This window comes from Pelobates fuscus, chromosome 4 (genome assembly GCF_036172605.1).
Source record: "Pelobates fuscus isolate aPelFus1 chromosome 4, aPelFus1.pri, whole genome shotgun sequence".
In the NCBI taxonomy this organism is placed as follows: Eukaryota; Metazoa; Chordata; class Amphibia; order Anura; family Pelobatidae; genus Pelobates; species Pelobates fuscus.
The window spans coordinates 5,151,681-5,177,130 of record NC_086320.1 but is presented as its reverse complement, the minus strand read 5'-3'; the positions used below and the strand labels follow the sequence as shown (position 1 = coordinate 5,177,130).

The following is a 25,450-nucleotide window of genomic DNA, read 5'->3' as shown; positions in this document are numbered from 1 at the left end:
AGAAAGCAGCAGAATTAAGGTCCAATTTCCCAGAGGCATTAAAGATACAGGTGCCCGCTAAGTTATGGTCCTCAGGCCCAGAGGACATAGGTCACCTAAATGTTCCCCCTGTGGTGGTAAAGCTCATTCCAGGAGCTAAATTACCAAGAAAACCACAATATCCATTAAAACCAGCACAGGCCGCTGCCATTTCTACCCACATCAAGGCACTCTTGTAGAAGGGTGCCCTGGTGAAATGTAAATCTGAATGTAACACCCCATTATTCCCTGTGAAAAAGAAAACTCCAAAAGGTGAGCCAGAGAAGTACAGGATGGTTCAGGATCTCCGTGCTGTTAATGAAGCTACCGTCCTGGACACCCCTCTTGTACCAAACCCCCCCCCTCTGCTCTCTGGAGTCCCACCATCTGCCAACCCTCAGTAATTTTCCTTGGACATTGCCTATCTCAAGGTACCAGACATCTTACCCGGGACCGGGTAAGAGCCGTACTGGATATTCCAACTCCAAGAACTTCAAAATCTCTCCATGCCTTCCTAGGCCTTATTTCCTACTGCAGAGCATGGATCCCAGAGGCCTCCCTGCTCATGCAACCTCTCTATGACGCACTTAAGTCTGACCCTTTCTGTTTAACTAATGAAGCAATAGACAATTTCAATGCTCTAAAACGTGCCATTGCTTCTGCTCCTGCCTTGGGCCTGCCTGATTACTCCAAACCTTTCAAATTATTTGTCTCTGAAAGACAAGGCCATGCAACAGGAGTTCTCACCCAAACTAATGACTTAAGAGGCCGCCAAAGGCCTATTGGATATTTCTCATGTCAACTGGACATTGTGGCCAGAGGGACCCCTTCCTGTCTCAGGGCTGTTTTTGCTGCAAGAGAGCTCATAGAAAGAACCTCAGACCTGGTCCTTGGCCACCCTCTGGTTGTTTTGGCCCCTCATGACATCTCTGCCATCATCAACCAAGTCCAGCTCAAGCACGTGTCTCCTGCCAGACACCTACGCCTACAGTGTCATCTTCTTCTACCTGACAACATTTCCATTCAAAGATGTCAAGTTCTTAATCCATCCACTCTTCTTCCACTCCCTGAGGGGGGTATCTATTATGGATTTGTCACAGATGAAACCTACATTTACCTGCTTTGTGGATGTATCAAGAAAGTCATGCATCCACATTTGACATTTTATGAAGATGAGAAGCCTCTCTGTGAAGGCCCAGATTACGCCTTCTGTACCATGTGGTACAAACCAAACATTACTCCCGAACCTTGCTATGAAGATGAGCTTTACCACTGGACTGATGTGAAGCTCACTGCTCAAGATTTCTATTGTGACTCTGAAGGCAATAGCATGGTCTTGGTCCAACTACCTCAACAACTTATCTACCTCTACCGCCATTGGGATACTGCTATCCCACATATTCCTGTTACCAAAGCAAAGACAAGGTCATGGAATGATCTTGGGCCCATGGCAAAGTTATGGGCCACCATGGATGAAGAACAGCTACAGGAAAATGGTATTGTCAAATACCCAACAACTGACCTTCTGGAAGCATGGCCACGCCACTTCCTAGAAAAGGAATTTCAAGATCTGGTCATAGTGAATGATTATGACCCCGAAACACCTCATGACTGTTTTGAACAGATGAAAATGGAGACAGTGCACCTACCAACTGTGCACGAGAATCCATTACCAGATCCAGATTTCACCCTGTTTGTGGACGGTTCAAGATATGCTGATGAAGAAGGAAGATACCATACAGGATATGCCGTAACCACAACAGATGAAGTTATCAAATCATCATCTTTACCGCCAGCAATGTCTGCGCAAGAAGCTGAATTACAGGCTCTGACTTCAGCATGCAAAATTTCCGAAGGAAAACGTGCCAACATCTATACAGATTCAAGATATGCTCTGGGTGTGGCACATGACTTCGGCCTAATTTGGAAGACAAGAGGATTTCTTACCACCGCCGGTACACCAGTCAAACATAGTACTGCAATTAAGGAGCTAATGGATGCCCTCCTACTCCCTGAAGAAGTGGCCGTTTTGAAGGTAAAGGCCCATGGGAAATTGGATACAGATGAAGCAAAGGGCAACCATTTGGCTGATCAGGCTGCTAAGCTAGCAGCCAGGGATCTGCAGGAAGTGGATGAAGAAGTGTCCGGACAAGAAGAAGAAGAAGAAGAAGTCCCTATTTTTGCTCTGCAAACTCTTCCTACTGATTTGCGAATTTTGCGAGAACAGCAAGCTGCAGTCACTCCTGAAGAAACCCAAAAATGGAAAAATAAAGGAGCTGTCCAAAAGGACGGAGTATATTACAACAACTTCAAATTTTGCCTTCCAAAAAATTTATATCCAGCAGTTGTCCAATGGGCACATGGGCCTGCACACCTGTCAAAAGAATTGATGGCCGCCCTCATACAGAAGTATTATGAAGCACCCGGAATCACAACATTGATCAACAGCTTCTGTAAGGCCTGTGTTATTTGTGCAAAATGCAATCCAGGAAGACCAATCAAGGTGCCTGCAAAACACCTGGCAAAGCCCATGTACCCCTTCCAGCGAATTCAAATTGACCACATCCAAATGCCCAAGAGTGGGCCCCATGAATATGCACTAGTCATAGTGGACATGTTCTCAGGATGGCCAGAGGCCTACCCAGTGGCCAATATCACTGCAAAAACAACCGCAAGACGCCTACTTACAGAAATAGTATGTAGGTTTGGACTCCCAGAAGTCATTGAAAGTGATCAAGGCCCAGCCTTTACAGCAACAGTGACTAAAGAAATTTGGACTGCTCTAGGGGTGACCCTAGCCTTCCACACCCCTTACCACCCACAAAGTAGTGGTAAAGTAGAGCGCATGAATGGCACTCTAAAAGCCAGAATGTTAAAAATGTCACAAGAAACAAAGATGCCCTGGCCAGAAAGCCTGTCAATAGCTTTATTCAGTGTTAGGCACACACCTAGAGGGAAGCATTCACTGTCCCCATATGAGATTCTATTTGGGACAGCACCCAGACTAGGTTGTTATTACCCGCAGCAGTTACAGCTCCAATCAGATGTTTTAGTAGATTATGTAACTGAACTTGCAAGTGCCTTAAACAAAATACATGCCCAAGTTTTCTCTTCAATTCCAGATCCCGAATTGGATACAGGTGCCCATAACCTGCTCCCCGGAGATTGGGTTCTGGTCAAGAAGTTTGTGCGGAAAAATACCCTGGAACCAAGATTTGACGGTCCATTCCAAGTTCTCCTGATTACCGCAACTTCCGTCAAACTGGCCGGTAGGCCAAATTGGATCCACGCTTCCCACTGCAAGAAATCTCCTGCCCCAGAGGAAGCAGATACCGCACAAGCATGTACCTCTGGCACATCTTCTCCTTAATCAGCCTCATAAAGGCCCAACAAGTAGCCATCACCAAAGATATTAGTGGGTATACCTTCTGGTACAATTCATCATGCACCCATGTGGCTACTTACACCTTTGACTATTGTGATATTGTAGAATGCCCGTTCCCCACATCACAAATCCAGAGTATTTACAGAGATATCCCTCATTCAAAAGATCCATATGTTTGTGTAGTTGACAAGCAATGGGGGCACAATTGTAATCATTGGGGGGCGGCGGGATGGAATGCCGGGCCTGCCTGGGGTTACAAGCCAAAAAGTGCCTTATCTAAAGTAGATGATCAAGGTAGATCCCTTCTCCAGAGAATGACTTTAAGAAAGCCTGGGGGGGGTACACCAATGAAATTAATCCTTAACATTGAGCATCCAAGCCCAACGGATGCAGACCAGTATGTGATGGGAATGTATTGGAAAAAGGGTTCCTACCGTAAATTAGGGCATTTCTTCTTAAAAGATATGTGCAACTCTTCTGAGTGGCAAGGGGCCACCCACATGCTCCCTAACCCATTAAAACCTCACATCCAGACCTTTCAAGACATGATGGCCATTGCTAACCCCACCTTTGAAGATACCATGGCCGCTGAAACAGGTTTTAATGATGTAAATCTATGGTTAGAATGGATGAAATATAATGCCAATAAGCATAATAAGACTGCATGCTATGTGTGTGGTGGTGCCCGGCCTCACCTGGGCACTGTACCTCTAATCCTGCCAGTAGATATAGAGGAATGTGTTTTAAGCCTTTTTGCCTATCACTATGATTTTAACAGGTCCATATGTATTGCATGGACAAAGGAGTATCCTCTCCTAACCAAGGATGTCAAACCCCCAGATGGTATTACCGTGTATAAAGGTAATTACACTTGTTATGCTAATTATGATGGAATTGGTAAATTCTTGGGTAACTTCTCTAAGGGGTATTGTGCTACCTACAGGAGTGTCTCTATGAACTTGTTGCAGTTTCACACCAGGTCATTAGGGGATATCTACTGGTTGTGTGGGGATTTACAGTTAAGATCCAGAATGGACAAGGAGTGGTGGGGGGAGTGTACTTTGGCTAAAGCTATTATGCCTATACATATCATCTCTGACACACACCTCAACACCCATGAGTCCAGACACACTAAGGTTAAGCGTGATGCCCCAGTAAAAGGAAGTTTTGATCCTCATGTCTATATTGATGCCATTGGGGTGCCTAGGGGGGTGCCCAATGAATTTAAAGCAAGAGATGAAGTTGCTGCAGGATTTGAATCACTTTTTGCCATAGTTACCACAAACAAGAATTTAAATTGGATAAATTACATTTATTATAATCAACAGCGTTTTGTTAATTATACCAGAGACGCCCTCCAGGGATTGGCCGAACAATTGCAGGCCACATCCCAAATGGCTTTCCAGAATAGAATGGCCCTAGATATGATCTTAGCCGAAAAAGGAGGAGTTTGTAAAATTTTGCCCGACACCTTGACATGTTGTACCTATATCCCAGAAAACACAGGCCCTAATGGTAAAGTTACATTAGCCATAGAGAAATTAAATGACCTGTCTATAGAGTTGAAAAGGAATTCTGGGATACAAGATCCCTGGGAAAGATGGTTTGGCTGGATGACGGGATGGCAAAAGGCTTTAATGCATATTGGTATGGCTATACTAATTTTTCTTTTTCTCTTTGCTCTTCTCTTTTGTTGTATTCTCCCATGTCTGAAAAAATCCCTCCTGAAGACTGTTGACCAAGCGGCACCCACTTTCGCCCATCTTGAAGTTGATGACCAAGATTTCCAAGACATCAACTCACCCTGTCTGCCGCTGCAAACAATCCCTTTTGTTGATAAAGTGCAGGAATTCTAGGAAGGGACTAGCTCAGGGACAGCATCTGTCAGTGAATGGTAAAGGCCCCATGTGGAGAAGTGGTGGGTTAGCTGCCATGGGATACCCTTGGGTGTGAAGTGTTCGAGAGCCATACTGACGGATGAGTTAGCCTATTAGGGTCAGATCTAGGGACAGCCTTGCACTTTGCATTAACACCTAGCTAGCGGCCACGGGGTTTCTGTGCCTTTGGGTTAACACGTCTTCCTGGTACTAACTTAATAAAGTTTTATCTCTTAGAATCTAACATTTCATAGGGGGGACTGATGTGGGATTATTTAAAAAACCTTATTGTATTTGTATTCAATTATTGCACTAACTCCATTTTAACTTTATACTGTGACAATCCTCCATTTTGTCCCCCTAACCTGACTTCTTCAATCCTCCATTTTGTCCTCATAACCTAACTTGTTCATTTTAAAATCACCTTACATGACAGAATTTCCCAGCACATCTAATACAATAGAACAAAGACTGTATTTTCTATAAAGATATGATTAACACAGGAATTGCTGACTTTTCCTTAGATTTGCAACATAGTATAATTTGAAGGCCATGCGAACACAGTAGTAATGAAATGTTCTATTCATAAGAGACCTTGCACCTGGCCACGAGGCCTGAGATCACCGACCGTGTAAAATGACGCTCAAGACCCCTTGTCCCCCACCCGTGTCCAGAACAATCCCACCTCTTGGTGGGTGGACACGGGATTAACCACTTAGTCTTTTGAGCCAATTAATAATATTGATAGGTGGACACTAATCCCGACACTTGACAATTAATCCAATTAATGATGTTTATTTACTGATATTCTAATAAGCAATGATGACGTAAAATGTCTCTTAAAAGGACCTGCGTGTCCGCTTTTTAATCACTTGCCAATAAATTTTCTCGAAGTTATTTTAACCTGAACCTTGTGTGTCAGACTTAATTACTTCAGCGTATATACGCAATTTATTTTATTGATTTGGACAGGAACAGATAGACATTTAAACATTTTGGTTTACTGCTAAAAAGTACCATAACAATACCAACACAGAGTACCCTGCCAGTAATATCATCAATCCTAGCTAGTAATACCGACACAGAGTACCCTGCCAGTAATAATATCATCAATCCTAGCTAGTAATACAGACACAGAGTACCCTGCCAGTAATAATATCATCAATCCTAGCTAGTAATACCAACACAGCGTACCCTGCCAGTAATAATATCATCAATCCGAGCTAGTAATACCGACACAGAGTACCCTGCCAGTAATAATATCACCAATCCTAGCTAGTAATACCGACACAGAGTGCCCTGCCAGTAATAATATCATCAATCCTAGCTAGTAATACCGACACAGAGTACCCTGCCAGTAATAATATCAATCCTAGCTAATAATACCGACACAGCGTACCCTGCCAGTAATAATATCATCAATCCGAGCTAGTAATACCGACACAGAGTACCCTGCCAGTAATAATATCACCAATCCTAGCTAGTAATACCGACACAGAGTGCCCTGCCAGTAATAATATCATCAATCCTAGCTAGTAATACCGACACAGAGTACCCTGCCAGTAATAATATCAATCCTAGCTAATAATACCGACACAGCGTACCCTGCCAGTAATAATATCATCAATCCGAGCTAGTAATACCGACACAGAGTACCCTGCCAGTAATAATATCACCAATCCTAGCTAGTAATACCGACACAGAGTGCCCTGCCAGTAATAATATCATCAATCCTAGCTAGTAATACCGACACAGAGTACCCTGCCAGTAATAATATCAATCCTAGCTAATAATACCGAAACAGCGTACCCTGCCAGTAATAATATCATCAATCCTAGCTAGTAATACCGACACAGAGTGCCCTGCCAGTAATAATGTCATCAATCCTAGCTAGTAATACCGACACAGCGTACCCTGCCAGTAATAATATCAATCCTAGCTAGTAATACCGACACAGAGTACCCTGCCAGTAATAATATCATCAATCCTAGCTAGTAATACCGACAGTGTACTCTGCCAGTAATATCATCAATCCTAGCTAATAATACCGACACAGCGTACCCTGCCAGTAATAATATCATCAATCCTAGCTAGTAATACCGACACAGAGTACCCTGCCAGTAATAATATCATCAATCCTAGCTAGTAATACCGACACAGAGTACCCTGCCAGTAATAATATCATCAATCCTAGCTAGTAATACCGACACAGAGTACCCTGCCAGTAATATTACTGTGAGATACTCAGCTAGTAATACCGACAGAGTACCCTGCCAGTAATATTACTGTGAGATACTCAGCTAGTAATACCGACACAGAGTACCCTGCCAGTAATATTACTGTGAGATACTCAGCTAGTAATACCAGCACAGAGTACCCTGCCAGTAATATTACTGTGAGATACTCAGCTAGTAATACCAACACAGAGTACCCTGCCAGTAATAATATCATCAATCCTAGCTAGTAATACCGACACAGAGTACCCTGCCAGTAATAATATCATCAATCCTAGCTAGTAATACCGACACAGAGTACCCTGCCAGTAATAATATCATCAATCCTAGCTAGTAATACCGACACAGCGTACCCTGCCAGTAATAAAATCATCAATCCTAGCTAGTAATACCGACACAGCGTACCCTGCCAGTAATAATATCAATCCTAGCTAGTAATACCGACAGTGTACCCTACCAGTAATAATATCATCAATCCTAGCTAGTAATACCGACACAGAGTACCCTGCCAGTAATAATATCATCAATCCTAGCTAGTAATACCGACAGTGTACCCTACCAGTAATAATATCATCAATCCTAGCTAGTAATACCGAAACAGAGTACCCTGCCAGTAATATTACTGTGAGATACTCAGCTAGTAATACCGACAGAGTACCCTACCAGTAATAATATCATCAATCCTAGCTAGTAATACCGACACAGCGTACCCTGCCAGTAATAATATCAATCCTAGCTAGTAATAACGACACAGAGTACCCTGCCAGTAATAATATCATCAATCCTAGCTAGTAATACCGACAGTGTACCCTACCAGTAATAATATCATCAATCCTAGCTAGTAATACCGAAACAGAGTACCCTGCCAGTAATATTACTGTGAGATACTCAGCTAGTAATACCGACACAGCGTACCCTGCCAGTAATAATATCAATCCTAGCTAGTAATAACGACACAGAGTACCCTGCCAGTAATAATATCATCAATCCTAGCTAGTAATACCGACAGTGTACCCTACCAGTAATAATATCATCAATCCTAGCTAGTAATACCGACACAGCGTACCCTGCCAGTAATAATATCAATCCTAGCTAGTAATAACGACACAGAGTACCCTGCCAGTAATAATATCATCAATCCTAGCTAGTAATACCGACAGTGTACCCTACCAGTAATAATATCATCAATCCTAGCTAGTAATACCGACACAGAGTACCCTGCCAGTAATAATATCATCAATCCTAGCTAGTAATACCGACACAGAGTACCCTGCCAGTAATAATATCATCAATCATAGCTAGTAATACCGACACAGAGTACCCTGCCAGTAATAATATCAATCCTAGCTAATAATACCGACACAGCGTACCCTGCCAGTAATAATATAATCAATCCTAGCTAGTAATACCAACACAGAGTACCCTGCCAGTAATATCATCAATCCTAGCTAGTAATACAGACACAGAGTACCCTGCCAGTAATAATATCATCAATCCTAGCTAGTAATACCAACACAGCGTACCCTGCCAGTAATAATATCATCAATCCGAGCTAGTAATACCGACACAGAGTACCCTGCCAGTAATAATATCACCAATCCTAGCTAGTAATACCGACACAGAGTACCCTGCCAGTAATAATATCATCAATCCTAGCTAGTAATACCGACACAGAGTGCCCTGCCAGTAATAATATCATCAATCCTAGCTAGTAATACCGACACAGAGTACCCTGCCAGTAATAATATCATCAATCCTAGCTAGTAATACCGACACAGAGTGCCCTGCCAGTAATAATATCAATCCTAGCTAGTAATACCGACACAGAGTGCCCTGCCAGTAATAATATCAATCCTAGCTAGTAATACCGACACAGAGTACCCTGCCAGTAATAATATCATCAATCCTAGCTAGTAATACCGACACAGAGTACCCTGCCAGTAATAATATCATCAATCCTAGCTAGTAATACCGACACAGAGTACCCTGCCAGTAATAATATCATCAATCCTAGCTAGTAATACCGACACAGAGTACCCTGCCAGTAATAATATCATCAATCCTAGCTAGTAATACCGACACAGAGTGCCCTGCCAGTAATAATATCAATCCTAGCTAGTAATACCGACACAGAGTACCCTGCCAGTAATAATATCATCAATCCTAGCTAGTAATACCGACACAGAGTACCCTGCCAGTAATAATATCATCAATCCTAGCTAGTAATACAGACACAGAGTACCCTGCCAGTAATAATATCATCAATCCTAGCTAGTAATACCGACACAGTACCCTGCCAGTAATAATATCATCAATCCTAGCTAGTAATACCGACACAGCGTACCCTGCCAGTAATAATATCATCAATCCTAGCTAGTAATACCGACACAGAGTACCCTGCCAGTAATAATATCATCAATCCTAGCTAGTAATACCGACACAGAGTACCCTGCCAGTAATAATATCATCAATCCTAGCTAGTAACATTACTGGCAGTGTATTTGTGGTTAGGATTACCAGCGTTACTAAATAGAGCAGCTCCCAGTAACCTTCCTGAAGGGACACTTTGCGTTAGGGTTTCTGGCTAATGTCCAGCAATATGAGAAATTCCGCTATTAATGATAACGCTGAGTACTAGTAACGGACACGTACCTGCAGGGGTCCAGACTGCGTTGCGAGGAGTTCTTCCTGTCCTTGGATCCGCCCAGGTTTTTGGGTAAGTGGACACCAACCATAGAGCTGATACGGAGAAGGAGTGCCGTGAAGAGCTGGGAGTAGTGTTCCATCACAGCCGGAGCAGATTCTGGCACGGAGAGAACCTCCTGCAGAGCACAGGCAGCCTGGAGAGAGGAGAGAGGGCAGTAAACTCTGCTAAAATAGGGTGTCATCTGAAAAAACATATGGAGACATGGGCAGAACAGAGCTAGAGAACACCCACGACAAGGTGACACGGAGTCTGTACCTCCCACTGCAGGGTGACACAGACAGAAGGGAGCTATGGGACACGGAGTCTGTCCCTCCCACTGCAGGGTGACACAGACAGAAGGAGCTATGGGACACGGAGTCTGTCCCTCCCACTGCAGGGTGACACAGACAGAAGGAGCTATGGGACACGGAGTCTGTCCCTCCCACTGCAGGGTGACACAGACAGAAGGGAGCTATGGAACACAGTCTGTCCCTGCCACTGCAGGGTGACACAGACAGAAGGAGCTATGGGACACGGAGTCTGTCCCTCCCACTGCAGGGTTACACAGACCGAAGGAGCTATGGGACACGGAGTCTGTCCCTCCCACTGCAGGGTGACACAGACAGAAGGAGCTATGGGACACGGAGTCTGTCCCTCCCACTGCAGGGTGACACAGACAGAAGGAGCAGGGCCGGCCTTAGGCATTTGGGCGCCCTGTGCAAAAAATCTTCACAGCGCCCCCCCCCTTCCCGTCCCCCCCTCCCCCACTCCTTACCCCTTCCCACACACACACACACACACACACACACACACACACAGGCAAACAGACACACACAGGCAAACAGACACACACAGGCAAACAGACACACACACACACAGTCAGACACACACACTCACTAACAGACAAACACACTCACAGACACACACTAACAGACACACACTAACATACACACACTAACAGACACACACTAACATACACACAGACACACTAACAGACACACAGACACACTAACAGACACACAGACACTAACATACACACACACACACACTAACAGACACACACTAACATACACACTAACAGACACAGACACACACTAACATACACACAAACATACACACAAACATACACACACACACACCCACATTATCAAATTTTTTAACATTTATTTAGACCCCCCCCCCCAGCCTCCTTACCTTTGGGAATGCTGGGGGGGGGGGGGTCTCTTCCTCCCTGGTGGTCCAGTGGCTGCTGGGCTGGGCGGGCGGGCGGCTGGCGAGGGAGCACTTCCTCTGAGCTGTATGCTCAGCTCCCTCGCGCGCTGCAGAGTGAGGCAGGGAGCCGGAATATGACGTCATATTCCAGCTCCCAGCCTCACTCTGCGGCGCGCGAGGGAGCTGAGCATACAGCTCAGAGGAAGAGCTCCCTCGCCAGCCGCCCGCCAGCGCCGCCCGACCGCCCAGCAGCCAGGCATGTCTGTTAGCCGCAAGGCTAACAAGACATTTGCCTTGGGCATTTGGGGGCAGCTTTTTTTGCCGCCCCCTGGAAAATGCCGCCCAAGGCAAATGCCTTGTTAGCATTGCAGCTAACAGACATGCCGTGTGAGCTATGCGGCCGCAGGGCGCCCCCTGCACCATGGCGCCCTGTGCGGCCGCACAGCTCGCACACCCCTAAGGCCGGCCCTGAGAAGGAGATATGGGGCACAGAGTCTGTCCCTCCCACTGCAGTGTGACACAGACAGAGGGAGCTATGGGGCATGGAGTCTGTCCCTCCCACTGCAGGGTGACACAGATAGAAGGAGCTATGGGACACAGTCTGTCCCTCCCACTGCAGGGTGACACAGACAGAAGGAGCTATGGGACACGGAGTCTGTCCCTCCCACTACAGGGTGACACAGACAGAAGGAGCTATGGGACACTGTATGTCCCTCCCACTGCAGGGTGACACAGACAGAAGGAGCTATGGGGCACAGAGTCTGTCCCTCCCACTGCAGGGTGACACAGACAGAAGGAGCTATGGGACACCGAGTCAGTCCCTCCCACTGCAGGGTGACACAGACAGAAGGAGCTATGGGACACTGAGTCTGTCCCTCCCACTGCAGGGTGACACAGACAGAAGGAGCTATGGGACACGGAGTCTGTCCCTCCCACTGCAGGGTGACACAGACAGAAGGGAGCTATGGGACACAGATTCTGTCCCTCCCACTGCAGGGTGACACAGACAGAAGGAGCTATGGGACACCGAGTCAGTCCCTCCCACTGCAGGGTGACACAGATAGAAGGAGCTATGGGACACGGAGTCTGTCCCTCCCACTGCAGGGTGACACAGACAGAAGGAGCTATGGGACACGGAGTCTGTCCCTCCCACTGCAGGGTGACACAGACAGAAGGAGCTATGGGACACGGAGTCTGTCCCTCCCACTGCAGGGTGACACGGACAGAGGGAGCTATGGGACACGGAGTCTGTCCCTCCCACTGCAGGGTGACACAGACAGAAGGAGCTATGGGACACGGACTCTGTCCCTCCCACTGCAGGGAGACACAGAAGGAGCTATGGGACACAGCGTCCACCCCTCCTATTGCAGGGTGACTAAGATCATGGCCACACATGGAAGTGGATGATGTAATATATTTGCTGCTCACTTGATTGAAGGCTTGTGCGGGAGGATAACGCAGGGACACGTGGAGAATCAGTTGAGCAATGATCGGAATAAGTGAGACAGACAGAGGTCTTCGATTTCACAACTCAGACAGCTCATCTCAGTTTACAGGATCACTCCCACTCACAGCTGTGGACCCTTCTCCTCACCACATTAACCCCACACCTGCCAGGACAATAACCTAACAATTCAATAACCTTCCCCCTGCCGCTCTGTACATGTGTGAAAACTTACACCCCAAACAGAGCTAATGGCAAGAGATTTAATAGTCCGTGCGGATATTTACTGAGTGAGCATTTTCCTCTCGTTACGCCATCCATTTCTGGTTCAGACTGGGAAACATCAGATTGCCGTTTCCTATACTCACAGCGTCTGGCTACACTGGGCACTAAACATAGTACGCCTGAGGATACGCTCCCATTACTCTCAACCAGATATGATACAATTTATAGAACACAAACTACCTTCCGTGCAGGGATCTCCTACATCAATGTCTACAGTCCCTTAAACTTAACAATAAACGGGTCACTAAGAAGCGGGCTCTGAATGAACGTAGCATCACTCAGAGCTCAATATCTGCACGTCTTAATGATGTGACAGAAAGCTTCACAGTCACATTCCTCACAGGATCCCCCATTACTCCACTGGAAAGAGTCAAACAGTGAGCACGCCTTACATCCACAATGCCATGAGCACACCATCAGAGCGAGATGGAGAGCAATCGGCAATACACACCCACAATGCCATGAGCCCACCATCAGAGCGAGATGGAGAACAATCCGCAATACACACCCACAATGCCATGAGCCCACCATCAGAGCGAGATGGAGAGCAATCGGCAATACACACCCACAATGCCATGAGCACGCTGTTACGATTGCCCCCTGTCTAGCAGGAGGGTTGATCGCTTGGATGTCCTGGTTCCCGGCTTGAAGAGTAGAATGGAGCGATACTCGGTAGAGACCTGTAAGTGTAGAATCTCCCCCTAGCTATGGTGCAGCTAGGATATTCTTTCCCCCCCCCCACAAAACGAGTCGAGGCTGCGAATTGAGGGTCAAAAATGAGAACTGAGAACTGGGATGCCCAGCCTGCTTTTTATTGGCAATACATACAAAGAGGACACTCCCAAGGGGAGGCATAAAATACCCAATCATATATTGGGTTCAACCCACATGTCCCCTCCCCTCAGATAACCAAGTAACACAATTATATTACACATACTTTTGTCCACATTCTGGATGTACCCCAAAACCAGGGGGTACACCCATACACCCTGCATCGCTAGATAGATCTTGTTCTGGAGGCCAACATATCCAAAAACTGGTCGGATCGAATGAGCGGTTCGGGAGTTAGGGGCTCCTAAAGTTTAGACCGACCGCACGGACTTTTCAGCCGAAAATAGTTCCATACGTTTAGGCCTTGCGGTCGGTCTTCGTTCGGACGGTAAAAACCCCACAACCCTTTGTCTTCCGTAGTCCTTCCTGGGGTCGCTGTAATCCCCAGGTGCAGGGCAAGTGCTTTACTGAACGGTGAATAGTTCGGTATGTCCAACACTGAGTTCTGTGATCCTGGAGGTCTCAGCGGTGTTCGCCTAGGTGGGTCTCCGTTTTTGGTTCCAGATGATTCTGGGCGACCACCGCTGATTGTAGGTAAGATGGCCGCGACCACGTGCAAAAGTCCCGAAATGGCGGCCACCTCTAGGTGTACATAGCGGGTTCGGGCTGGACCATACGAGGATTGTAAATTCGTCAGAACAGTGTCCAAAGCACCAAAAGTATGGGACCGAATAAATCTTTTATAACAGGGGACAACAGTAATGTAACAGTGCTCCCTCCTTGTGGAACACTCTGGCAGACACCGTCTGACCCCTTTTCGGGGTAGACTAAGGCTGTCCAGACTTCTGGTTAGGCTGGGCTGATATCGGTTTGCCTGGACAATCCATCGGCATTGCCATTCTGTTTCCCGGGTCGATAAGTGATGGTAAAATTGAAGGGTTGTAGAGCCAAGCTCCATCGTAACAACCGGCCATTATCTCCAGAGACCCGGTTTAACCATACCAAGGGATTGTGGTCCGTTACCAGAGTGAATTCTTGCCCGTACAGATAAGGAGTCAGTTTCTTTAGTGCCCACACCAGTGCCAAGCACTCCTTTTCCACGGCGGCATAGCTAACTTCGCGTGGCAGGAGCTTACGACTGATGTAGGCAATAGGGTGTTCCCCTCCGTCTTCGCCTACTTGGCTGAGGACGGCTCCCAGCCCGAACATGGAAGCGTCTGTGTGGACGATAAAACGTTTGTTAGGGGCTGGGGCGGCCAACACGGGAGCATTCACAAGAGCAGTTTTTAAGGTTTGAAACGCTATTTCACAGTGGGGAGACCACAGGACCTGTCGAGGAAGGTTTTTCTTTGTCAAGTCTGTCAGGGGTTTGGCAATGGCACTATAGTCAGGCACAAACTTCCGATAGTATCCTGCGGTACCTAAGAAGGCTAGTACTTGTGTCTTGGTGGTGGGGGTGGGCCAATTGGCAACTGCCTCTACCTTGGCAGGTTCTGGTCGTTGTTTCCCGCATCCCACCCTATGCCCCAGATACTGCACTTCAGCCATGCCAAAATGGCACTTCTCTGGTTTCAGAGTCAAGCCGGCGGCCCGAATCTGATCTAAGACCATCCCTACATGGGTTAGGTGTTCCTCCCAGGACGCGCTATGGATCGCTATGTCGTCCAGGTAAGCACAGGCGAAACCCTGGAAGCCATCAAGGAGTCTATCCACCAAGCGCTGGAACGTGGCCGGGGCATTCTTCATCCCGAATGGCATAACCTTGAAGTGATATAGGCCAAACGGGGTGACAAATGCCGACTTGGGGATAGCCTCCCTGGCCAGGGGAATCTGCCAGTAACCTTTACACAGGTCAATGGTGGTTAGGTAGTTCCCCTGGGCTATGCGATCCAGTAACTCGTCTACCCTGGGCATGGGGTAGGCGTCGGTCACGGTTTTATCATTAAGTTTCCGATAGTCCACACAGAATCTGGTAGTACCGTCCTTTTTGGGTACGAGTACTACCGGGGATGCCCAGGGACTATCGGAGGACTCAATGACTCCTAGGTTCAGCATTTCCGTGATTTCTTGTTTCATACCCGCTCTGACCGCCTCGGGGATGCGGTAGGGGGCCTGTCTCAAGGGTTGCTGTCCAGGGGTATCTACCTGGTGGGTGGTTAGGTTGGTGAACCCTGGCTTTTGGGAGAACATTGCTTGTTTTTCTCGGAGCAATTGCTGCAATTGCTCCCTCTCTACTGGGTTAAGCCGCTCGCCTATCTGTACCTGGCCCACTATATCGGCCGGTTGGTCCTGGGTAAGTAAGTCGGGAATGGGTAAATTATCGGGGTCTTCGGCTGCGGGACTACATATGGCCAGCACATCTTCGGGGCGTTGGAGATATGCTTTCAACATGTTAATATGGAACAGTTTCTTTAAGCTTGGGTCGTGGCAGCTGGCAATCACGTACGTGGTATCTCCTTTCTTTTCTATTATTTGGTAGGGGCCTTGCCAGGCTGCCTGTAATTTGTCTGTTTTAACGGGTTTCAGAACCATTACTTTTTGCCCTATCTCAAAGCTCCTTTTCCGTGCTCCCCTATCATACCAGACCTTTTGTCGCCTTTGGGCCGCCTGGAGGTTAGCCCGGACCGACCTGGCTAGCTGCTCCATGCGGTCCCTAAGTTCTAGGACATATGGTATGATGGGGACTCCGGTGTTCTCCGTCTCCCCCTCCCAATGCTCTCGGATCAGGTCTAGGGGGCCCCGGACCTTGCGCCCATACAGCAGTTCGAACGGGGAGAATCCGGTAGTTTCCTGCGGCACCTCCCGATAAGCGAATAGGAGGTGTGGCAAGAAACGTTCCCAGTCCCTATATTCCTGGGTAAACGTCTTTAACATTTGCTTAAGGGTCCCGTTAAACCTTTCGCATAGTCCGTTGGTTTGGGGGTGATATGGGGAACTGAGTAGGGATTTAATTTTACAGACCTGCCATAGTTGTTGCGTTAGTTCCGCCGTGAACTGGGTGCCCCGGTCGGACAGGATTTCTCGGGGAAATCCTACACGAGAGAAGACTTGGACCAGCGCATTGGCTACCGTGTCTGCTTGGATATTAGATAGTGCCACCGCCTCCGGGTAGCGGGTAGCGTAATCCACAATAGTGAGGATATACCGTTTCCCGGAGGGGCTGGGAGTGGTGAGGGGTCCTATCAGGTCAATGGCCACTCTACTGAACGGTTCTTCGATGAGGGGCATGTTTATGAGGTGTACCTTGGGGTGGTCTCCTCTTTTGCCGACCCTCTGGCACACTTCGCACGTATTACAGTACGTACGCACATCGGTATGTACCCCTGGCCAAAAGAAGGTATGGGTGATACGTTTAAGGGTCCGGGTTACGGCCAAATGTCCGGCTAGGGGGATGTCGTGGCCTATCCGGAGGATATCTCGTCGATATTTGTGAGGGATTACTAACTGCCTCCTACGGTTCCCTTTCTTTTCCGTCTGTCGGTATAGTCTCCCCTGTTCCCATACAAATATCTCTTGGTCGGATCCCCCCGTCCCAGTGTCGGCCCGCTCTCTGTATTTCTGGAGAGTGGGGTCAGTTTTAGTCTCAGTCTCGAAGGCGGTAGGGGTATCCCAGGGTAATGGGTCGGGGAAGGTAGGTACAGTCGGGATCGGTCTTACCTGAGTCTCCCGCACCGGTGAAGCCTCTCGAGCCCGTCCTGCCTGGGACCGGGTGGTAACCGGATATGCCTCTGAGTTATAGGAGGGGGCAAATGCCGAAGTCATAGGGCCCAGGTCGTTGCCCAGTAAGACCTCAGCGGGTAAACTGTCCATGATCCCCACCCTCACAAGTCCTTTTCCCGCACCCCAATCAAGATGTACTTTTGCTGTGGGTAATTTGTATATGTCCCCTCCAGCCACTCGGACTGCCACCGTGTCTGTGGAGCGTTTATGTGGTGGTACGAGCTTCCCCTGGACTAGGGTGATGGTGGCCCCTGTGTCTCTCAATCCTTGTGCCGGGCGGCCTTCCAACAGTACCTCCTGTCGATGGTGCTGTCGGTTGTCGGTTGCGGCATACACAGGGTTAGCTTCATGTAATGGTCCCAGATACTCTTCCATAGTATTTGCTTGGTCTACACAAAAAGCACGGGCGGGGCGGTTGTTACCCGGGAGGTTGTTGTTTAGGGGGCAGTTGGAAATGAAGTGCCCCGGCTGCTTGCATTTGTGGCAAGTGGGGCGTGTACGCTCTTGGGGGTACTGGCTGGGTGGCCCGGCATATCGAGTAGGTCCGGCCGGCACTGGGGTACGAAACTCGGGTCGGGGGTTTGGTCTAGGGTTTTCCCGGAGTTCGGGCCGGGTGGCTATTCGAGAGTGGGAGTATTCGTGAACTTGAGCGTCCCGATGTTCGTCAGCTAGTCGGGCTGCCGCATTGAGATCGCTCGGACGCCGATCCTTTACCCACTCTCTGTCCTTTGGGGCCAACCCGTCATAAAAATGCTCTAGTAAAAACAGTTCTAACACTTCGGTTGCGGTAACGGCACGGCACCCATTCATCCAGTGGGTAGCCGCCCTCCGCATGCGGTGAGCCCATTCAGCATGGGTGTCATTTACTTTCTTACTGGTGTTGCGGAATTGTCTGCGATAAGTGTCGGGGGTTACGGCATATCTCTTAAGTAGGGTGTCTTTTACCGTCTGATATTGTTCCGCTTCCTCGGGGCTGAGAGTCCGAAAAGCTTCCATAGCTCGACCCGCCAGTTTCCCGGCTAGTATCTTGGGCCAAGCTGTTGTGGGGATTTGGTGCAGTGCACATTGCCGTTCAAAATCGGCCAAGAACTCGTCAACCCCCATTTCACTCTCCACAAACGGCTTAAATGCTGCAAAAGGAATTTTTGGGATTTCCGTTGTCTCCGGGGGGGTTCGGCCGGCGAGTTTCATTTTGTGTTCGTGGGCTCTGGCCTTTTCGACATCTGCCTCAGCCTCGGCCATCAATTGCCGTATGAGTTCCAGGGAGGGGTTTGGCCCATACAGGGGCAGCCTCTCCCGGACCAACCGGGTTTTCTCATCGGTGCAAGTGGCAGTGGCTTCGGCCATGGTAAGGCTCTGGTCCATTTCTGTTAGTTCCGCGATTAGCTCTCTCTTTGGGCGGCTGTTCGCGTGTCCCCCTCGGCTCTCCAGTAAGTCCTTTAACGTGGTGCGTTTCAATTTGTCGTAGTTCCTCTCCATCCGTTCTGTACTTCTTCTAGGAATTCCAGGATGATCCCGCCGCTGCCACCAATTGTTACGATTGCCCCCTGTCTAGCAGGAGGGTTGATCGCTTGGATGTCCTGGTTCCCGGCTTGAAGAGTAGAATGGAGCGATACTCGGTAGAGACCTGTAAGTGTAGAATCTCCCCCTAGCTATGGTGCAGCTAGGATATTCTTTCCCCCCCCCCCACAAAACGAGTCGAGGCTGCGAATTGAGGGTCAAAAATGAGAACTGAGAACTGGGATGCCCAGCCTGCTTTTTATTGGCAATACATACAAAGAGGACACTCCCAAGGGGAGGCATAAAATACCCAATCATATATTGGGTTCAACCCACATGTCCCCTCCCCTCAGATAACCAAGTAACACAATTATATTACACATACTTTTGTCCACATTCTGGATGTACCCCAAAACCAGGGGGTACACCCATACACCCTGCATCGCTAGATAGATCTTGTTCTGGAGGCCAACATATCCAAAAACTGGTCGGATCGAATGAGCGGTTCGGGAGTTAGGGGCTCCTAAAGTTTAGACCGACCGCACGGACTTTTCAGCCGAAAATAGTTCCATACGTTTAGGCCTTGCGGTCGGTCTTCGTTCGGACGGTAAAAACCCCACAACCCTTTGTCTTCCGTAGTCCTTCCTGGGGTCGCTGTAATCCCCAGGTGCAGGGCAAGTGCTTTACTGAACGGTGAATAGTTCGGTATGTCCAACACTGAGTTCTGTGATCCTGGAGGTCTCAGCGGTGTTCGCCTAGGTGGGTCTCCGTTTTTGGTTCCAGATGATTCTGGGCGACCACCGCTGATTGTAGGTAAGATGGCCGCGACCACGTGCAAAAGTCCCGAAATGGCGGCCACCTCTAGGTGTACATAGCGGGTTCGGGCTGGACCATACGAGGATTGTAAATTCGTCAGAACAGTGTCCAAAGCACCAAAAGTATGGGACCGAATAAATCTTTTATAACAGGGGACAACAGTAATGTAACACACGCCATCAGAGCGAGATGGAGAGCAATCAGCAATACACACCCACAATGCCATGAGCCCACCATCAGAGCGAGATGGAGAGCAATCCGCAATACACACCCACAATGCCATGAGCACACCATCAGAGCGAGATGGAGAGCAATCAGCAATACACACCCACAATGCCATGAGCACGCCATCAGAGCGAGATGGAGAACAATCCGCAATACACACCCACAATGCCATGAGCCCACCATCAGAGCGAGATGGAGAGCAATCGGCAATACACACCCACAATGCCATGAGCACGCCATCAGAGCGAGATGGAGAGCAATCAGCAATACACACCCACAATGCCATGAGCCCACCATCAGAGCGAGATGGAGAGCAATCCGCAATACACACCCACAATGCCATGAGCACGCCATCAGAGCGAGATGGAGAGCAATCAGCAATACACACCCACAATGCCATGAGCACGCCATCAGAGCGAGATGGAGAACAATCCGCAATACACACCCACAATGCCATGAGCACACCATCAGAGCGAGATGGAGAGCATACAATCAGCAATACACACCCACAATGCCATGAGCACACCATCAGAGCGAGATGGAGAGCAATCAGCAATACACACCCACAATGCCATGAGCACACCATCAGAGCGAGATGGAGAGCAATCAGCAATACACACCCACAATGCCATGAGCACACCATCAGAGCGAGATGGAGAGCAATCAGCAATACACACCCACAATGCCATGAGCACACCATCAGAGCGAGATGGAGAGCAATCAGCAATACACACCCACAATGCCATGAGCCCACCATCAGAGCGAGATGGAGAGCAATCAGCAATACACACCCACAATGCCATGAGCACGCCATCAGAGCGAGATGGAGAGCATACAATCAGCAATACACACCCACAATGCCATGAGCACGCCATCAGAGCGAGATGGAGAGCATACAATCAGCAATACACACCCACAATGCCATGAGCACGCCATCAGAGCGAGATGGAGAGCAATCGGCAATACACACCCACAATGCCATGAGCACACCATCAGAGCGAGATGGAGAGCAATCAGCAATACACACCCACAATGCCATGAGCACACCATCAGAGAGAGATGGAGAGCAATCAGCAATACACACCCACAATGCCATGAGCACACCATCAGAGCGAGATGGAGAGCAATCGGCAATACACACCCACAATGCCATGAGCCCACCATCAGAGCGAGATGGAGAACAATCCGCAATACACACCCACAATGCCATGAGCACACCATCAGAGCGAGATGGAGAGCATACAATCAGCAATACACACCCACAATGCCATGAGCACACCATCAGAGCGAGATGGAGAGCAATCAGCAATACACACCCACAATGCCATGAGCACACCATCAGAGAGAGATGGAGAGCAATCAGCAATACACACCCACAATGCCATGAGCACACCATCAGAGCGAGATGGAGAGCAATCAGCAATACACACCCACAATGCCATGAGCACACCATCAGAGCGAGATGGAGAGCAATCGGCAATACACACCCACAATGCCATGAGCACACCATCAGAGCGAGATGGAGAGCAATCGGCAATACACACCCACAATGCCATGAGCACACCATCAGAGCGAGATGGAGAGCAATCGGCAATACACACCCACAATGCCATGAGCACACCATCAGAGCGAGATGGAGAGCAATCAGCAATACACACCCACAATGCCATGAGCACACCATCAGAGCGAGATGGAGAGCAATCGGCAATACACACCCACAATGCCATGAGCACACCATCAGAGCGAGATGGAGAGCAATCGACAATACACACCCACAATGCCATGAGCACACCATCAGAGCGAGATGGAGAGCAATCAGCAATACACACCCACAATGCCATGAGCACGCCATCAGAGCGAGATGGAGAGCAATCAGCAATACACACCCACAATGCCATGAGCACACCATCAGAGCGAGATGGAGAGCAATTAGCAATACACACCCACAATGCCATGAGCACACCATCAGAGCGAGATTTAGAGCAATCAGCAATACACACCCACAATGCCATGAGCACACCATCAGAGCGAGATGGAGAGCAATCGGCAATACACATCCACAATGCCATGAGCACAAATCGAGATGGAGAGCAATCGGCAATACACATCCACAATGCCATGAGCACACCATCAGAGCGAGATGGAGAGCAATCAGCAATACACACCCACAATGCCATGAGCACACCATCAGAGCGAGATGGAGAGCAATCCGCAATACACACCCACAATGCCATGAGCACACCATCAGAGAGAGATGGAGAGCAATCAGCAATACACACCCACAATGCCATGAGCACACCATCAGAGCGAGATGGAGAGCAATCAGCAATACACACCCACAATGCCATGAGCACACCATCAGAGCGAGATGGAGAGCAATCGGCAATACACACCCACAATGCCATGAGCACACCATCAGAGCGAGATGGAGAGCAATCGGCAATACACACCCACAATGCCATGAGCACACCATCAGAGCGAGATGGAGAGCAATCGGCAATACACACCCACAATGCCATGAGCACACCATCAGAGCGAGATGGAGAGCAATCAGCAATACACACCCACAATGCCATGAGCACACCATCAGAGCGAGATGGAGAGCAATCGGCAATACACACCCACAATGCCATGAGCACACCATCAGAGCGAGATGGAGAGCAATCGGCAATACACACCCACAATGCCATGAGCACACCATCAGAGCGAGATGGAGAGCAATCAGCAATACACACCCACAATGCCATGAGCACGCCATCAGAGCGAGATGGAGAGCAATCGGCAATACACACCCACAATGCCATGAGCACACCATCAGAGCGAGATGGAGAGCAATCAGCAATACACACCCACAATGCCATGAGCACGCCATCAGAGCGAGATGGAGAGCAATCAGCAATACACACCCACAATGCCATGAGCACACCATCAGAGCGAGATGGAGAGCAATTAGCAATACACACCCACAATGCCATGAGCACACCATCAGAGCGAGATTTAGAGCAATCAGCAATACACACCCACAATGCCATGAGCACACCATCAGAGCGAGATGGAGAGCAATCGGCAATACACATCCACAATGCCATGAGCACAAATCGAGATGGAGAGCAATCGGCAATACACATCCACAATGCCATGAGCACACCATCAGAGCGAGATGGAGAGCAATCAGCAATACACACCCACAATGCCATGAGCACACCATCAGAGCGAGATGGAGAGCAATCCGCAATACACACCCACAATGCCATGAGCACGCCATCAGAGCGAGATGGAGAGCAATCCGCAATACACACCCACAATGCCATGAGCACACCATCAGAGCGAGATGGAGAGCATACAATCAGCATTACACACCCACAATGCCATGAGCACACCATCAGAGCGAGATGGAGAGCAATCGGCAATACACACCCACAATGCCATGAGCACGCCATCAGAGCGAGATGGAGAGCAATCGGCAATACACACCCACAATGCCATGAGCACACCATCAGAGCGAGATGGAGAGCAATCAGCAATACACACCCACAATGCCATGAGCACACCATCAGAGCGAGATGGAGAGCAATCAGCAATACACACCCACAATGTCATGAGCACACCAACAGAGCGAGATGGAGAGCAATCAGCAATACACACCCACAATGCCATGAGCACACCATCAGAGCGAGATGGAGAGCAATCAGCAATACACACCCACAATGCCATGAGCACACCATCAGAGCGAGATGGAGAGCAATCAGCAATACACACCCACAATGTCATGAGCACACCAACAGAGCGAGATGGAGAGCAATCAGCAATACACACCCACAATGCCATGAGCACACCATCAGAGCGAGATGGAGAGCAATCAGCAATACACACCCACATGTCACGGAATCCAGTCTATGATTCCCACTCATTTCATGGCCCTCTGCCTATCTTGTTTTAGGTTTAAATTCAGCACGGATAATAAATGATTTTTGGGAGTGAAGGGAACTAAGTGGGAGTAAATTCTAAGTCTATACCAGTTTCCCTCTGACCAGTTTACATGTTTTTTACACCTGTATACAGAGTGCTATGGGAGGCCGTGGCCAACAGCGGCGCGACGTGGGTGACCGTGGCCAACAGCGGCGCGACGTGGGTGACCGTGGCCAACAGCGGCGCGACGTGGGTGACCGTGGCCAACAGCGGCGCGACGTGGGTGACCGTGGCCAACAGCGGCGCGACGTGGGTGACCGTGGCCAACAGCGGCGCGACGTGGGTGACCGTGGCCAACAGCGGCGCGACGTGGGTGACCGTGGCCAACAGCGGCGCGACGTGGGTGACCGTGGCCAACAGCGGCGCGACGTGGGTGACCGTGGCCAACAGCGGCGCGACGTGGGTGACCGTGGCCAACAGCGGCGCGACGTGGGTGACCGTGGCCAACAGCGGCGCGACGTGGGTGACCGTGGCCAACAGCGGCGCGACGTGGGTGACCGTGGCCAACAGCGGCGCGACGTGGGTGACCGTGGCCAACAGCGGCGCGACGTGGGTGACCGTGGCCAACAGCGGCGCGACGTGGGTGACCGTGGCCAACAGCGGCGCGACGTGGGTGACCGTGGCCAACAGCGGCGCGACGTGGGTGACCGTGGCCAACAGCGGCGCGACGTGGGTGACCGTGGCCAACAGCGGCGCGACCTGGAAGACCGTGGCCAACAGCGGCGCGACCTGGGAGACCGTGGCCAACAGCGGCGCGACGTGGGTGACCGTGGCCAACAGCGGCGCGACGTGGGTGACCGTGGCCAACAGCGGCGCGACCTGGAAGACCGTGGCCAACAGCGGCGCGACCTGGGAGACCGTGGCCAACAGCGGCGCGACCTGGGAGACCGTGGCCAACAGCGGCGCGACCTGGGAGACCGTGGCCAACAGCGGCGCGACCTGGGAGACCGTGGCCAACAGCGGCGCGACCTGGGAGACCGTGGCCAACAGCGGCGCGACCTGGGAGACCGTGGCCAACAGCGGCGCGACCTGGGAGACCGTGGCCAACAGCGGCGCGTCCTGGGAGACCGTGGCCAACAGCGGCGCGACCTGGGAGACCGTGGCCAACAGCGGCGCGACCTGGGAGACCGTGGCCAACAGCGGCGCGACCTGGGAGACCGTGGCCAACAGCGGCGCGACCTGGGAGACCGTGGCCAACAGCGGCGCGACCTGGGAGACCGTGGCCAACAGCGGCGCGACCTGGGAGACCGTGGCCAACAGCGGCGCGACCTGGGAGACCGTGGCCAACAGCGGCGCGACCTGGGAGAC

At 49.7% G+C, this 25,450-nt stretch overlaps 1 protein-coding gene across 1 annotated transcript in view; it reads right to left on the bottom strand.

Moving 5' to 3' along the window:
- MROH1 (maestro heat like repeat family member 1) overlaps nucleotides 1-25,450 on the bottom strand; it is a 143,663-nt gene that overhangs the window by 63,240 nt on the left and 54,973 nt on the right. The window contains exon 25 of the mRNA XM_063450889.1: nucleotides 10,167-10,354. Within this exon, the coding sequence (XP_063306959.1) occupies nucleotides 10,167-10,354 (188 nt within the window). The remainder of the gene's footprint in view (nucleotides 1-10,166; nucleotides 10,355-25,450) is intronic.